The 17,904-nt window shown below is 46.4% G+C and overlaps 1 protein-coding gene across 1 annotated transcript; it reads left to right on the forward strand.

Annotated features, from left to right (window-relative positions):
- Positions 1-100: 100 nt before the first annotated feature.
- plppr3a (phospholipid phosphatase related 3a) lies at positions 101-17,520 on the forward strand. The gene is made up of 9 exons (XM_086128035.1): positions 101-473; positions 3,487-3,590; positions 3,673-3,858; positions 4,585-4,714; positions 5,155-5,350; positions 6,082-6,139; positions 6,570-6,743; positions 9,710-10,537; positions 11,944-17,520. Exons 2-9 carry the CDS (start codon positions 3,510-3,512, stop codon positions 12,703-12,705), a joined length of 2,415 nt encoding a protein of 804 aa, XP_085984161.1. The 5' UTR covers positions 101-473; positions 3,487-3,509; the 3' UTR covers positions 12,706-17,520.
- The last annotated feature ends 384 nt before the right edge of the window (positions 17,521-17,904 follow it).

A 17,904-nucleotide genomic window follows, 5' to 3' on the forward strand; every position in this document is an offset into this window, starting at 1 on the left:
ACACCGGGGCGCTTGCCTGGAAAAAAAAAAGCTCAGTGGAAGATTCCTCCTTGAATTATTATTTTTTTTACACCCCCGTGATTTGGAATTCTCAGGAATATCGTGAATACCGCTGGATGATAATAGGAGAAGAAGTGGATGATCCGGACCCCCACCACTCCCCACCCCCTCACTCCCCACCCCTTAGCCTGCACCAGCAACACCACGGTGGAAGCACGTGAAGATTTTACTCCACAATCGGACCACATTTTGGGCACTTTTTCCGCCATCTGCATCCTTTGACGCCATTCTCGCATCCCAGCCAACATTCGGCATCCACCTCGACTGGGATTTGGGTTTTTTGTAGAGGACATGGATCTGGATTAAAGGGACGGACGGGCATAGAGCCGCAAAACTGGAGCAGCACGCCAGAGCACGCCGGGGGCGAAGGGGGCGACGGGACTCGGTGAATTCACGGAGCCCCCGGGATAGAGGTGAGCGGCACTGTGCGTGTGTGTGTGTGTGTGTGTGTGTGTGTGTGTGTGTGTGTGTGTGTGTGTGTGTGTGTGTGTGTGTGTCTGTGTGTGTGTGTGTGTGTGTGTGTGTGTGCGTGCGTGCGTTCGTGCCTGCATGTGCTCGGGTGTGTGTACATTCCATAATTGATGATCTCACTGGCAACTTGCGTGATGCCTTTCATTAGCTGCCCTTCAGTGATGCTCAAATCATTGTTATTTGAACAATACACGTCATTTTAAAACACTATGTTTCCGGACGGGTCAAAATGACCCTTTTAAAGTTGTAAAATCAGACAAAAAAAATATTCTGATGGATTCAGAATGAGAACATAATTTGCATTGAGATTATTTACAATGATTGCTGCTGATTAAACAGTGGGTCACATTGACCCGTGAACATTACTTATGTACGGAATGGACATGAGGTAAGCATTGACTTCCTGTTAAATGATAATGAGACAATTTAAAACTGTTCTTTCTTTCAAATGTGTTTTTTGGAATTTATTTTGAGAATTAAACATGAGGTGGGTCAACGTGAACATTTCTGATGAAGGCTACGAAACGGACACAACAAGAGGGTAAAACCTGACGTTAATTGCTAATTTAAGTCCTTGACAGATAGGAATTTTAATTAGCATCTTTTTCAATTATATTTGCGGATGATTAAACACAGAGCGGGTCATATTGGCCTGTGCCGAAGAAATGAACATCCCACAAGAATTAAACCTGACATCAAATGCAATGGGCAATCTGTGAAGTGCTTGATGATTGAACAGGCAGCGGGTCAAAGTGACCCATGAACATGTTTGCCCTGAGAAACCAAGAAAACTTGATTGCAGAGTTGAAGTCCCTTTTCGAAGCTCCTCTTCAACTTTCCTGCAGCCTGAGCCAACCCTACAGAGGGTCAAGTGTTCTGTATTATATACTGTAGAAAAGAGTAAAAGAACTCTAAGGCAGACTCATGTTGAGCATCTTTACTCTTTGACTGTATTTTTTTGTGAGTGGACCAACACAATCAGATTGGTCGATCAATTGGCTTCATTCTTTTGTTTAAAGGTTTCCGTTTAAACGGTCACTTTTGTAAAGGTTTCATGGCACTGTTCTGGGCTCCTGTTTCCATGCCAGTGTGATATTCAGCATTTCTTTTTTATGCTATTCTTCCCATGTCAGTCTGGAAAATAAACCCACCCCCACTCATGTTGGTGGTCCTTCGGACTGTCTGGTATGCTGATGTACTGTGATTTTGTCCACCACACACGCGCACGCACACACACAAGGTTGAACTCTCGTCGGATGTGGCCGGCCGACATTTTGCTGTCACATTCACGCAAAGTGCTTCAGAGAAACAAATGCCGTTTTTTTGGGAGATAAACAAGCCACCCCTCTTCTGCGAGAAAGGCACATTGTGTGACAGGAGCGCGTGTGTGTGTGTGTGTGATGTGATTTAAAGGAGGGGGCAGGTTTAAGTGTGTGTGTGTGAGTAGAGCAGGTCACTGAGATGACGCTGGGGAGGGGGCTCGGCTCCTACTAAGCAGCTTTTCCGCCACACTGGAGACCATCCATCCATCCCGACGTCCTCTTCGAGCTGATGTGTTGCTCAGCGGACGCGGGGAAGGAAAGAGGAGAGAAGAATGGAGATCTACAGGGTTTTGTTTTTTTATCAAGTACCACGAAAGGGGGGGGGGAATAAAATACTTGGCATAGGCAATCAGAGGGAATGACACATAATGTTTTTTTTTTTTTTAATTGTTAATCTGGAATGCAAGAACACCGTATTTATGTAGAAATGAGGGGAAAGGATCATGGTCAAGGAGACATTAGGAAAGGGCTCATAAGGGAAGAGATGTTAGGAAAGGGAGCTTCGGGAAGGGCGGGGAAGGAGATATTTGAATGACATCTTTGGGAAGGAAAGGCTGTCGAGGGATCAATGGGAAGGAGACATTAGGAAAAGAAGCATGAGGAAAGAGACAGAGAAGGGATCGCAGCTAAGGAGACATTAAAAACACAGATTGTCGAGAAAGACATTGCGAAAGAGATCGTAGGCAAGGAAACACGAGGAAAGGGGAGCGTCGGAAAGGAAAAAGCGATAGGGCCACATAGGAAAGAGACATTAGGAAAAGGATAGTAAGGAAAGAGACATTAGAAACCAGATCCTAGGGGAGCAGACATTCGGAAATCTCCTATAGGGAAGGAGACATGAAGAAGGAGATCGTCGGACCAGAGACACTAGGAAAGGCACCAAAGGGAAAAGGACATTCGGAGATCGAAGGGAAGGAGACGTTAGGAGATGGGATCGAAGCCAAGGTGATATCAGGCATCTTAAGGAATGAGACACACTCACCATACCCAAGTAAGGAGACATTAGGAAAGAGATCTTAGGGAAGGAAACTTTATGAAAAGGATTAAAGCCAATGTGATATCAGGCATCTTAAGGAATTAGGCATAAGGAAAGGGATAAGGGATAAGCAAGAAAACAATAGGAACGAAATTTTGGGAAGGAGACGCTAGGAAAGGCAACTCGGAGAAGGGGGCATCAAGGAAGGCTCTGTAAGGGAAGAAGACTTTCGGAAAGTGACCGTTGGGAAGGAAACATTAGGAAAGACATTTTGGAGATGTTGACATTCGGAAAAGGGATCAAAGGGGAAGGTGACATGAGGCATCTGAAGGAATCAGATATTCAGGAAAGGATAATAAGCGAAGAGATTGTAGGCAAGGAGACATTGGGAAAGGCAACTCCGAGAAGGCACAATAAGGAAAGCTTTGTAGGAAAGGAGACATGAAGAAAGGGATCGTTGCGAAAGAGACATTGGGAAAGGGAGCATCAGGAAAGACGAAAAAGGAGATATTAGTCTACGTTTGCTTGCATTTCTTTGTTCCCCTGTTTCTGTCTGTTCAGTCGACGTGTGTGTTTCTATCGTTCAAAAAACAGCAACGCGAAACAAACGCTTTCCATGCACGACTAACACTTCCCGACATGTCATGTCCAAACCAGCCTGCGAGTGGTCCCACCCCAAGATGACGTCCCCCAAAAACAGAACCAAGAAGAAACCCCCCAAAGACAGCATGACCCTGCTGCCATGTTTTTACTTTGTGGAGGTAACGTCAATTTTTGGGGTTTTTGTTTTAATGTCGTCGTGGCGAAACAATTCAAGCGTATCCCTTTGCTTGTGCGGCGCAGCTCCCCATCGTGCTGTCGTCCTTGGTGTCGCTGTACTTCTTGGAGCTGACGGACGTCTTGTCTCCCGCCGTGGTGGGCTTCCGCTGCTACGACCGCGACCTCTCCATGCCCTACGTGGAGACGGGCGATGAGCTCATCCCACTGCTCATGCTGCTCAGCCTGGCTTTCGCTGGACCCGCCGCGTCGGTAAGAGTAGTAGCAAAGTACAAGCAAAAATACAGTTTTCGAAGAATGAAAATCAGGAGGATAGTTTTACCCTATCATGAAGGTAAAGTTAGCTTAGCGCGTAACTTCTACGCAAATTCTGGCTAATCGTTGGCCAGGCTGGGCCTAAACACCCGCATATAGTGGAATCTGACTCTACAGGACATCAACAAGTTGACTGGTCCATCTTCTGATCAGCTCGGTGATCGGATGTCATATTTTTCAGTTTTTGGGGGGTTTTCGCGATTTTCTGCATTGGCCTGCTCAATACCCGTACGTTTGTTCTCACTCCAGTTTGGCATGACTTTTTGCCCTATGCTAGCATGCCTGTTCGAAAGTGGAATGAGAAGCGGGACATCAACAATACAACCGGTGATGATCACGAATGTGCGCAGAGACAACGATTCAATCTCCTCTACGAGAATTACACAATCACTGGACAGCATTGCCGAATACACCCTTGTTGCACTTTGGCACACACCGCAGGCCTCCTCAGGCAATGCTAACACACACACACACACACACACACACACACACACGCACACGCACACACTGTTTATCCACCAGCAGCATGGAAAGAAGCAGCAAAGTCATCTGTCACCTTGATTGGAAGCGATCAGCAACATCAATAGTGTTTTAGTCTATGTTCTCCATCAGCCCTAGGTTTTTTTTCTGTTTTTTTTTTCACTCCCTGGCTTTTGTCCACAGATCATGATGGGGGAGGGCCTCATGTACTGCATGCAGTCCAAACTCAAGACCTGCCCGAAGACAGAGAGCAGCATCAATGCCGGCGGGTGCAGCTTCAACTCCTTCCTGCGCAGGACCGTGCGCTTTGTGGGTCAGTAAGCCACCACCTGACACATTTCTTTGGTTTGTCCGGAATGTGGACACCCCATTAAACGTAAACATTAAAAAAAAAAATAAATGGACAGACCTGTTTTTCACAGGACAGCGATGATATGCTGTGTACAGTCGAACTTCTTTACAAACCAGCCGAGGATGCTCCCTTAACCTGTTTTGGGGGGAGTCGGTTAATGAACTAATTAGACGTGTTAAATGAAGGCTGACCAAGTGCTAAAGAGGCGTGATGCGATGGTAAATATCTGGAGGCCCACTTTGACGCTTTTGGAGTGCAAATTGAATCGCTCCACTTGTTTGCTTTTGTTTGTGCGTTCAGGTGGCGAAACCACACAAGGCACTTTGTCGGTTTAACTTAAAACCCTTTGGAAGTTAGAGCTGACCTTGACGCCCGCCTCTCTCCTCCTTTGTACCGTTCAGGTGTTCACGTGTTTGGTCTCCTAGCAACGGCGCTGGTGACAGATGTCATCCAGCTGGCCACCGGCTACCACGCCCCCTTCTTCCTCACCGTCTGCCAGCCCAATTACACGGCGCCGGGCGTGGCCTGCGACAACAACGCCTACGTCACGCAGGACATCTGCACGGGCAAAGACCAGTACGCCATCATGTCGGCAAGGTAGGACGACAATCACGAGGGCCACGCACTTCCTTACCGGCTGGACGACAAAAATCGCCATTTTAAATACGGTCCAAATATGTGCAGACGTACACAAATAACATCATAATTCCTTTTTTGTTTTTTTGTTTTTTTTTGAAGATATTTCTCAATGCATGTATAAAAGATCCAGCTTTCAACAACAAAGGGTTTGAAAAAGTACAAAACAGCAGTTTGGTGTGAGTTTGTGCATAAAAATGATCATTCAAGGGCAGCACAAAACTGTTGAACAGCAAACCACCATTTAGTGCAAGAACTCTTTTTGTGTGTCACCCCCCCCCCCCACAAAAATCAACTCAGATTTGTAATATTATACTGTGCATATAGCTCCATGTTTTCAAATCGCCTACATATTAAAAAATATATATATTTCACAACAAAATCAAAATGACACCTCCATATTCTTGCAATAACGTTATCCTGTCACCTGACTCATTTTGTCACGGTCGGAAGACGGAAAACCAAACGTGTATTTTCAACAACGGATTCCCTTGACTGCTTCCTGCGCAACGCTCCAACACAACAATGGAGATTATTGCTAATGCAGCCGATAGCGGGCTAATCCGATCCTGCTGAAAATGTGCAGCGCCCTTATTACGCTGCATTCAACAATCCCAATGACATGTTTGACTTGTGTTGTACAAACCTGTTTTTTCTTTCTTTTTTTTTTCTTTTTGTTTTGCTCTTTGCAGGAAAACATTCCCATCCCAGCATGCAACACTTTCCGGCTTTGCCGCTGTCTACATTTCTGTAAGCATCCTTTTTTAAAGAATTTCCTTCTACTTCTATTGAGCGTGTTTTTATTTGGTAAGGCGTTGCTGATATTTTGATCAAACTGGGCGGCGAAACACAAATAATCATTCTGGAGGGTTTTGTTGTGACTGCTGCGTTGCAAAAAGTGCTGACAAGGCATCTTCACTTTGTGCAAAGTCTGCGTTTTTCCTGTCAGGAAACCATTTGCGTTCCAGTGTGGATTCCCAAAGTGTTGTCGCAACGGCAAACACTTGATTGGATATTTTTCAACTTCAAAGCGAAATCTTTGGACATATTTTGGATTGCATTTTGACTTCTCTGCAACACAAACATTTTTGCAACGCAGTACACAACAGGTTGACTTCATTCTTGGTTGGCCTTTTGTTGATGTCGCTGAAGTAATTACTCGCATCTATTGTGCCCTCAGATGTACTTCAACGCCAGCATCGGTGCCACCACAAAGTTGCTCAAGCCGCTGTTGGTGTTCACCTTCTGCATGGCGGGGGGCCTTGCCGGCCTCACGCAGATCACCCAGCACCGAAGCCACCCCATCGACGTATACGTGGGCTACCTGATCGGAGCCGCCATCGGCGTCTACCTGGTCAGTCGGTGCGGAAATCGTTTGCGCACGCAACCTCGCGTGACATCCACTTTGACACAATAGGCTCTATTTACAGTTTTCCACTCTAATTGGCCATGATGAAAGATGCCTGTCACCACTCCCACAGCGGCGCAGCCCTGCCTCTTGTCGAATGGCCTGCTCGCATCCTCGGCTGGTTGCAAATTTTTCTGTCTGTCTAACTAAACTGACCTATCTGCAACTTTCTGAAGATTTCCAAATTGATCACCAATTGGGGTTTTTTTTTCTCCAATGCCTACATGTATCCCAAGTTTTTTTTTCCACCCCAAAAAATTAAAAATCACATTTGTCGATTTTCTGAAACTTTCTCGGCCCTTCAGCATTCATATGCACTTTCTACAGAAGTTGCATTCATGATCTATTATTTGTTTTAAAAAAATTGCTCGTGCCGTTTTTGCCAATACGAGACCTGCAGCAAAAATAATAACAATCATGAAAAAATGAAAACTTACATTGCAGTTGTCTCCATTTCTAGTTGGGACATGCAGCTTGCATTGCACGTCATCAAGATATTGAGGGTGAACGGCGAGCTGGCATTTGGCAGGAGTCGAAGGACGACATCTCTTCCAATGAAGCGCTTTTACTTGCATTTTGTCCTATTGTGCGCGCCAACACAAACTCTTTTATTCGTCACCTCCTCTTTCTTTTTTCTCTCCCGGCAAGCTATATTTAGCCTTCCTTATTGCGAGAGCGACAGAGAGAGAAGCGGTAATCGGATAAGAATTCGCCGCAGCAATTTCACACTCGAGTTTAGGGAGGAGAAAGAGAAGGAGGAGAAGAAAAAAAGGAGTCGCTGCGGATTTTCCCTCTTGTCCTTCACGTTGTGAGGCAGGGGAACTTTTTACTTCCTCTTAATTTGTTTTATCTCTTCTTTTCTCAAGACATAAAAAAAAAGTATTTCAAAACGTCTATAAAATTTCTCGAAAAAAGTGAAAAAAATTTCACAGCCAACTAATACTCCTGACTGTACAGTGTTTTTTTTCTTCTTTAGTGCTTCTTTTTTTTCTAATTTTAATTTTACAAAAGTCCCATTTGGTCCATATTAGAACACTTGAAATTGGCCCTTGGCGTGAGTGTGAGCGCGGATGGTTGTTTGTCAATTTGTGCCCTGCGATTGGCTGGCAACCAGTTCAGGGTGTCCCCCGCCAACTGCCCGAAGATGGCTGGGACAGATTCCACCATGCCTACAACCCTCGTCAGAATTAGAGGTTAAGATAATGGATCGATAGATGCTTTGTATTTTTCTATTCTGTGAAAAAAAGTGTACGTACTATATATATATATATATATATATGTATACCGTATTTTCACGACCATTCGACGCACCGTATGGTTGGGCGCAGTCTCATTAATGGGTGCTATTTCTGTATTTTACACATAGACAAAACGCACTGTATTATTGGGCGCAATTTTAAAGTGGTAAAACATACGCCAGCTTAAACATACGGCATGCATGCGCGCACGCTAAAAACACGTTAGCTTGTAGCATACGGTAGCATACCAAGACATACAGATACAAGCTAAAAACACGTTTTTAAAAAGGCAACGAAGCAAAACGGAGTTCCGTTGTATTTTATTTAGCCATCGTACAATGTACTCACGTTTTTCGATCAATCATCACCCAGAAATCCATCAAAGTCCTCATCCTCTGTATCAGAATTGAACAATTGTGCAAGTACCGGTAATCCATCAAAAACGCCGTGTTCCCTCTCGTTGTCAGTCACTCTCATTGCCATGTGGCTCCACAGAAATGATGCCGGCTTTGCCAAAAACTCGAACAACAGTGCAAGCAGACGCGTTCGTCCAAGCAGCCACAATCCATTCGCAAATTGTGGCGTAACTCGCCCGGCGCCGCCTCTCACTCTTTGTAAAGTTGTGTTTGCCATCGATCATTCATTGTTCCCATGCCGTTCGCAACTTTACTTTGAACGCCCGGTTGATGCCGATGTCCAGCGGTTGGAGTTCTTTAGTCAAGCCTCCGGGAATAACGGCAAGCTCAGAGTTCATTTGCTTGACTTGGTTTTTCACCGCTGCTGTGAGATGGGCACGCATGCCAAAAGCATAACCGATGGCTTGAAGTTTGAACTGAGCTTCGTAGGCGTGTCCCTTTGTAGAATTTATTTTCGGGGGTTCTTAGAAACCAAAACCGAAGTTGTTTTGCAACAATGCACATAGCCACACTCTATACAGGTGTTGGTACCTGCTTGTAGCATGCCTTTAGCGTCCACTTACACGCCACCCTTCACTCATTGGTGGACTGCTTCCCCGCATGCCTGTCACTCACGTCTGCCTTTTCGCTCTCTTTCTCTCCATATATGTATATATACACGCCCACCCTTCACTGATTGGCCGACTTCTTTGCCGCATGCCTGTCCACAGTCACTTCCGCCTTTTCTCTATATAAACAGCGTGTCGGCTGTCAGTCAGGTTTTGGAACTCAGCGCATAGACAAGACGCTTCGCATCATAAGGCGTCCTGTCCATTTTGGAGAAAATTTTAGACTTTTAATGGCGCCTTATAGTCGTGAAAATACGGTGTATATATATATATATATATATAAATCAACAAATCATTTATTAGAAAAAAATAATTATTATATATTTTTAAATCAGGATCAATACTAATCAGGACCAATAAGAGGAATATGTAAATAAAATCAGTTTTAATACTGGATGAGAAAAATGAAAATTACAACTCTCTGTGAAAAAAAAATGCACAAAATCTTAAGTAGTAATTCAAAAAAATGCCAACAACAGAAGTGTTTAGTTTCATGTTGCTAGGCAGATTTCACGGGGCTCAAGGAACGCTGCCCCATAGCCCAATAACACAATCACTCCTGTGTGTTAAATATAAAGCCCATAAGGAGGACATACTGTATTGGATCTCGCTCCTGATGTCATTGCCATCCCCCCCCCCCCTCCCCGCAGGGCGTGTACGCAGTGGCAAACTTCAAAGCGTCGGCAGAAGACGCGTCGCCTCAGCCCAAATCGTTGACGACGCCACATAAGGACACCCTGAGGGTGCTGAGTCAGCACAGTCACGACTCCCTCTACAGGAAGACGCCGCGGGTGTCGGAGAGCCGTGAGGAGCTGGCCGTGGCCATGGCTTCGGGAGCCCGCAGCAAGGTGAGGCGGGAGAAAGCCTCCCTGGCCTCCCTGAAGCGAGCCAGTGCCGACGTGGAGCTCCTGGCCACCCGCGGGCCCATGGGCAAGGAGACGATGGTGACGTTCAGCAACACCCTGCCCCGGGTGGCCAACGGCAACAGCCCCATCTCGCCCTCCGATGAGCCGCCCATCTCGCAGCGCCACATGACCTTCCACGTGCCCCTGGACCCAGAAAGATCCCGGCAGCTCGTGTCAGAGTGGAAGCAGCGCTCTCTGGAGCTCAGGAGTCAAAGTTCCCGGGATGAGAACGAGAGCGAGGAAGGGACGGAAGTGGCGGATGCGGCCGATGAGGCGGGCGACAAGGGGGTGCCGTCCTCTCTCTACCCCAAAGTGCAGGCCAATAAAGGCATGGCGACGCCCACTGGGGGCCGGATGGTTGTGTCTCCTCCGCTGGTCCACATCCCAGAGGAGGCCGCGCGTCCGCCGCCCGTCTCCCCCAAGAGCGCCAAGACCCGCGCCAAGTGGCTTTCACTCACCGAGGCGGAGAGGAGCGCGGCGAAGGAGCACGGCATGGGACCCATCGCCGTGTCCACGCCCAGGGTGCCCAACGCGCAACCTGCTCAGCCACCCGCTCAACCGAGAGTCACTCAGGTGAGCTGCGAAATCTAAATCCCGTCAGCGGTTCTTCATGTGGGTTTTCCCCAGATATCCTGACTCTAAAGTGGCCATAGGTGTGAATGTGAATGACTAGTTGTCTCTACGTCAGGTTTCCGCAACCCCCGGGCCGCGGACCGGTACCGGTCCGTGGGTCATTTGGTACCGGGCCGCGCAAAAAGAATAAATAACGTAGATTACATCCGTTTAATTTTATTCGATTGGATTTTCTGTTACATCAGTCTACGGTACGACACTCTTGACCGCGCTTCTCGGTCACGTGATAGGCGCTAAAAAGAAACCCGGGAGCTAGCAAAATGAGTATAAAAAAACAAACGTCTTTGAGAAGGGGAAAAGGCCCAGCCAGGAGACAAAAGAGGAGCTGACGACTTTCAAGAAAAAGAAGGCGACATTTCATCGACAGTACAGAATCAGTATTTCCTACTTAAAATACGGATCTCAATGGGAGATTCCCACGCACCAATCTCACTCTGCATAATATGCAGCGATGGTGAGTCATATTTTTCATGCACTTTGTATCTTATTTTGAAGGCAGGTTTAAACGTTACCATAGTGACCAGAGAGTGATGCGGCCGGATAGGACGTCGTGATTTGTGTTTAATATTATGTTTCGAAAATACCACAATTTTCATGCAGGTCATATCATATTATTTTGTTGTATTTATCCGTCACACCTAAAAGACAGGTCCATGAAAATATTGTCTGACATTAAACTGGTCGCGGCACGGTCGTCGAGTGGTTAGCGCGTCAACTTCGCAGTGCTGAGATACCGGGTTCGATTCCAGCACCGACCTTCCTGTGTGGAGTTTGCATGTTCTCCCCGTGCCTGCGTGGGTTTTCTCCAGGTACTCCGGTTTCCTCCCACATTCCAAAAACATGCATGGCAGGCTGACTGAACACCCCAAATTGTCCGGAGGTGTGAGTGTTAGCGCGGATGGTTGTTCGTCTGTTTGCCCTGCGATTGGCTGGCAACCGGTTCAGGGTGTCCCCTGCCTACTGCCCAAAGACAGCTGGGATAGGCTCCAGCCCCCCCCCTCCCCCCTCCGACCCTTGTCGAGGATAAGCGGATCGTAAAATGGATGGATTAAACTGGTCCGTGGGGCTACGTGCTCTACGTAGCCTGTGATTGCCTACCAGCCCAGGGCGTGGTCTGCCTGTCGCCCAAATGGTTTGATTCTTGGTTCAAACTTTTCTCAGAGGTGTTGTTTTTTCACAGTGTGTTTGTGTGTATAAATTGTCATGTGAAGTGTCCTGCCAATGGCTGCTGACAAGTCCGAGGTGTACCCGACCCATTCAAATCCTTCTGGGATAGACTCCAGATGACTCGAAAACCAACGGATAGACTCGTGTCCTCCTTCCTGACATTTACTCGCCCCTTGCAGGTGATGGCAATGTCCAAGCAACTAAGCCACGGCGGCTCCTCCGCGGAGGGTGGCGGCTCCTCCTCCGGCGGCGGCTCCAACTGCTCCGAGTCGCCCTACTACCGCATCGCCTCCGACCGGGACAGCTGCATGGGCAGCAACCCGGGCAGCATCGCTGGCAGCGGCAGCATCGTCACCATCGACGCCCACGCCCCCCACCACCCGGTGGTGCGGGTGACGGCGTCCAACGGGAAGCCGTGGGAGTGGAGGAACACCATCGGCGGCAACATGATGGCAGGCGACGCGGCGGCATTGGAGAAGCACCGCGGTGTGCTGCGAGGGCAGGACGGCGCCCCGCTGTACCGGGACTACCGGACGCTCCCAGTGAAAAAGGAGTCGCAGGGCGGCGAGATTCCGGAGCTCCCGCCGCACCCTACCTCCTCCTCCCCTCTGCCGCCCCCGCCCCAGCTGTCGTCGCCCCATCTCCCGCCGCCACCCCCTCACACGTCTCTCCTGTCTCACCCACCTCCTCAGGCGTCCCCGCAAGGCTCCTCATCCCCCTTGCCCCCACCTCCGCCGCCGGCCTCTTCCATGCCGCAGCCGCCGCCTCCCCACCCGTCGTGCTCAGCCATGCTCCCCCCTCCGCCCCACCCTGACCTGCTGATGGACGACCAGATGCTGTCCCGCTCGTCCACGCTGCCCCGCCGGCCCTCCGTGTCAGCTCGCAGCCACGCTGAGCAGGAGCACTACTACAAGGCACTCCAGAACGAGCGGATGCTATAGTGCAGCTGGTCCCGAACCTTTGTTGCGCCACGGGAGGGTTTCACGTCAAGCGATATTTTGAAAGATCAGCGTCAAAACAAATCCAAGCAAAATTCAACATTTGGAAATGCCATTTAGCGAGTCGCACCTTGGGGTCGTGACACGATGACACTGAAAGTGTTTTCCTTGAGTCCAGTCCGCTCAGTACCTTTGTTGCCGGCATTGAAGAAAATCACAATACCCATTGTTAGGGGTTAGGATGATCTTCTATGAATGAACCTTTCCCGATATTGTCTCTGAAGCCCCGAACGCACCGATCGGAAAACATTTGCGACTGTCGTCGAAGGAAGCAAAATGCGCTTGGCCGTCAGGGTTCCTTCAAGGGAGCAAAGGTTCGCGAACCATCCGGCAAACGAGCGTCAGATGTTTGCCGCCGATTTCAATGGTTTTTCTTGTCGCAAGAAATTTGGACCAAAGTTCCCTTGCGACAAGTTCAGGTGAACGTCTGACGACCATTTGCAACCTTGAACGAACCCCGATGAGAATTGAACTTTTGCCGCCTGCGCAAATATTCGCAAATTTTCGCGGCTCAGTGGGATGGGCGCTTTCCTTCCTTGGAAATTGTCGGATCTTCCCCCTGTCTCATCATTTGGTCTCTCCGTAGAAGCTCTTCAAAGACGTTTGTATTGGATGGATTTTGGATCGGTTGTGGATTGACTTTTTTCATGAATCGCATGACTGAGACAAGAGGTTCTTTCTACCTGAGGCTTCAAAAAGGATTTTTGCGCAGACTCTCAGTTTAGCCTGGAACCAAGTGGCCAATGCAGTGCTGATTGGGAACCGCTGCTATATTGGACGACTCGTATTTCGAGGACTGGGGGGCGGGGAGCCGGGTCAAATTGTGCAGGGTCTTGACAATTTTTTTTAAAGGACTGCCGATCCAGGATGGCATCTTCAATTCAAATCCATGGGAACACTTTCGCTAAAGCGTCCGTCAGCTGTCAGAAGACGAGAAAAGAGATACAAAAAAAATGAAGAACAAGAATTGCCGCCTGTTCGCCGCCAGGGAGGGAAAAGCATCTGCAGCGGAAAGAGGAGATAGGACTTCGAAAGGCCTCAGATTTGCTCAATCTGTTTTCCTCTGAGAGGACGAAGGAAAACAAAACAACCGCAGGCAACGCCAGCGTTCCTAAAGACGACTGTAGCTGTTTGTTGGCTGCCAGCTTTTGTTTGCTCCCGTAACAAGTTGTTCTTGTGGGTCTTTAACTTCCAAGCCTGAATCCTTCTGGGGAGTCATCTCACTCACCATCTCACCATGCTAATGTGGGTGCGAGGAAGAGGACGAAAGATGCAAATCCCAATCCGGGCGTCACCGGAATGGTTTTATGGCCTCACACCAACCACCTTGCTGACTGGATGCAGCCAACTAGCTTCTGTTGCCTCGGCTGCTGGTCTTTGAGAATTATGTTAGAGGGTCTTGGCTATGTGACCACACTTCACGTTTGAGTCAACTACTCTTCACTCTCTGGTCAGATTGCTCTGACCATCCAAATTCTTTGGCCAAGTGTGAATGCTATCATCTGAATCCAGTTAAAATCAGGCTAACCCAAGACCCAAACCATATCAACTAAATCCAGATTGATCAATCCAAGCCTCAACCCTAGCCCCAAACCCTAAACCTCAAAACTTTCACCGTAACTGCTACCTACCGTAACAAAACTCTTCAATCCAAACCCCAACATCTTCAACCCCAACTCCTGAACCTGACACTCAAGCTAACCTAGTAACCTCACTCTACTAACTCCATCCCAGTCCTAACCCACTAAACTTGTCACCCTAAATCCCTAACTGTAAACCCAAATGCAGCTCTCGCCCTAAACTTTACAACCTAACAACACTAAACTCCAAAATGCCACACCTTAACTCAATCCTAACCTCTAACATTTATAATCCCAAGAGGGAGACTAAATATTAACCTAAACCCAATGCTAAACCCTGAACTCCAAAACCCTTTACCATAACCCAAACCCTGACACTCTTTAGATCTAACCCAAAGCCCAATCAAAACCCCCAAAACCCTTCTCCTAAACCATAAACCTAGGTCTTATTTTACACCCAAACCCTCAACCCTCCACTAAAATTGTAACCTTAAACCCAATGCTCGACTAAACACTAAATCCTAACCTGAACCCTAAACCCTAATCCTTAGAATTGAAACATACACGCATAATCATAATCTAACACCACCATGACCCCCCCTACCCCCACCCCCAACCTTGAATCGCTAATCCGAACCCGAAACCTCAACTCCAGACCACAGAACTAAATTGCAAGTGTAAGCGTAACAGCAGTCACCACACTTATTTTGACAAGCATAATTCAGGTCACTGGACTGGGGAGTTCTGTCATTTCATCGATCAGGGCAAAACTACTCAGAACTCATCCATATTAGTCCACTTCATTCAGTATCTCTCCAGACTTTCATGCACACAAACGTATCACACTAAAAATCGGATGTATTTTGAGGCCAAATATATATATATATATGTCCATCAAATCTTGATCATTGTAGTTATACCATGAAAACATCATGAACTGTTACTGCTTTTATTAGAAAGTGGTGCTAAAAAAAACTAAACGATAAACACAATGTAAAGCCAAATGAATGAACAATAAAGTTATAATCAAAAAGTGAATTTCAATTCAAAAGCGAAATTATTTCATCCCTTTCCAGTATATCATGGTAATGCATTATGTAGAAAATAACGATTATTCAACTACTCTCTGCGTTTCAACATTGTTGTATAAAGTTAACTTTTTAGCTTACCGTATTTTCACGACCATTCGACGCACCATATGGTTGGGCGCAGTCTCATTAATGGGTGCTATTTCTGTATTTTACACAGAGACAAAACGCACTGTATTATTGGGCGCAATTTTAAAGTGGTAAAACATACGCCAGCTTAAACATACGGCATGCATGCGCGCACGCTAAAAACACGTTAGCTTGTAGCATACGGTAGCATACCAAGACATACAGATACAAGCTAAAAACACGTTTTTAAAAAGGCAACGAAGCAAAACGGAGTTCCGTTGTATTTTATTTAGCCATCGTACAATGTACTCACGTTTTTCGATCAATCATCACCCAGAAATCCATCAAAGTCCTCATCCTCTGTATCAGAATTGAACAATTGTGCAAGTACCGGTAATCCATCAAAAACGCCGTGTTCCCTCTCGTTGTCAGTCACTCTCATTGCCATGTGGCTCCACAGAAATGATGCCGGCTTTGCCAAAAACTCGAACAACAGTGCAAGCAGACGCGTTCGTCCAAGCAGCCACAATCCATTCGCAAATTGTGGCGTAACTCGCCCGGCGCTGCCTCTCACTCTTTGTAAAGTTGTTTGCCATCGATCATTCATTGTTCCCATGCCGCTCGCAACTTTACTTTGAACGCCCGGTTGAGTCCGATGTCCAGCGGTTGGAGTTCTTTAGTCAAGCCTCCGGGAATAACGGCAAGCTCAGAGTTCATTTGCTTGACTTGTTTTTTCACCGCTGCTGTGAGATGGGCACGCATGCCAAAAGCATAACCGATGGCTTGAAGTTTGAACTGAGCTTCGTAGGCGTGTCTCTTTGTAGAATTTATTTTCGGGGGTTCTTAGAAATCAAAACCGAAGTTGTTTTGCAACAATGCACATAGCCACACTCTATACAGGTGTTGGTACCTGCTTGTAGCGTGCCTTTAGCGTCCACTTACACGCCCACCCTTCACTCATTGGCGGACTGCTTCCCCGCATGCCTGTCACTCACGTCTGCCTTTTCTCTCTCTTTCTCTCCATATATGTATGTATACACGCCCACCCTTCACTGATTGGCCGACTTCTTTGCCGCATGCCTGTCCACAGTCACTTCCGCCTTTTCTCTATATAAACAGCGTGTCGGCTGTCAGTCAGGTTTTGGAACTCAGCGCATAGACAAGACGCTCCGCATCATAAGGCGTCCTGTCCATTTTGGATAAAATTTTAGACTTTTAATGGCGCCTTATAGTCGTGAAAATACGGTACTTTGTGCAAATTGTTTCATCCAACATCCGTCAACAAGTGCTTTATTTTTTGGGGATATTTTCATAAACAGCGGACACAAAAACATTTATTAACGATCCCCTGAAGCTATTTTGTACAAATGTGTATTGTACGGCGTTACGCATGAGTCTGTTCCCGCTGGGGTTTTCTTTAGTAGGATTTTGCACAAAAATTGCACATAGCGGAAAACGAACAGATTTTGGGGAAAAGTCTTTTTGTTTTGTTGTTGGTGTTGTTGTTTTTTTTATTTTTTTTTACTGTTAAATTATTTTTAAGAAACTAATAAGACTTCAACCTAAATATGTTAATATACCACATAAAAGAATAGATTTTTTTAATGGAAAAAAATATTTCATTTTTCAAATTTTGCATTTTGTTGAGTTTTTTTTCGTGGTTTGTGCGACAGTCACCTTGCTGCAAAATCGTTCGGTTCGAACAGAATACAGTGCTTAACTTTTTGTACCATTTCCTACGAAATCCTCACGAGAGCGCCTCATTTAGTGTAGCGTGTGTGTTTTTCTTCAGGTCTTCACCCTTACCTTATTTAACAAGCCATTGCTGCATTTTTTAGTGCTTTTGAGTATCGTAAATCTCATTTATGAGTGTTAAAAAAAATTTTAAAAAAACAACGTCCTTAATCTTCGTTATTGATCTCTTCTGCCCTTTTTTTTGGGCGGGCTATATTTTCTATCTGTGTTGATGTGTGAAAATAATTATTTGTTGAATAAAACGGAACGACTTCTTAACTTGTGAAGATTGGCTCTTGAGTCACTGTTTATCTCGCCTTTTGCTGTTGAAAGGTACAGTATATGCATTGTTTTGAGATAAAAATTGTCAAATGGCCTTTCCTTATTAATTTTATATGCATGTAAAATGGAATAGAGGGAACAATTATTGTGGTTGCAATTTTTTCATACCACACGATTACATTCCCAAAAATAATATAAAACAATTACAGAACAGTACAAATCAAAAGTAAAATAATGAAAAATAAATGCTATCTATATCTAGCTAGCTAGCTAAGCTAGCTAGCCTAGCTGTCTGTCTGTCTGTCCGTCTGTCTATCTATATAGCCGTCTGCCTAGCTATCTAACAAGCTAGCTAGCTGTCTGTCCGTCTATCTCTCTATCTAACTCTC

This window comes from Hippocampus guttulatus, chromosome 13 (genome assembly GCF_054856545.1).
Source record: "Hippocampus guttulatus isolate MCC_2025c chromosome 13, RoL_Hgut_1.0, whole genome shotgun sequence".
Lineage (NCBI taxonomy): Eukaryota > Metazoa > Chordata > Actinopteri > Syngnathiformes > Syngnathidae > Hippocampus > Hippocampus guttulatus.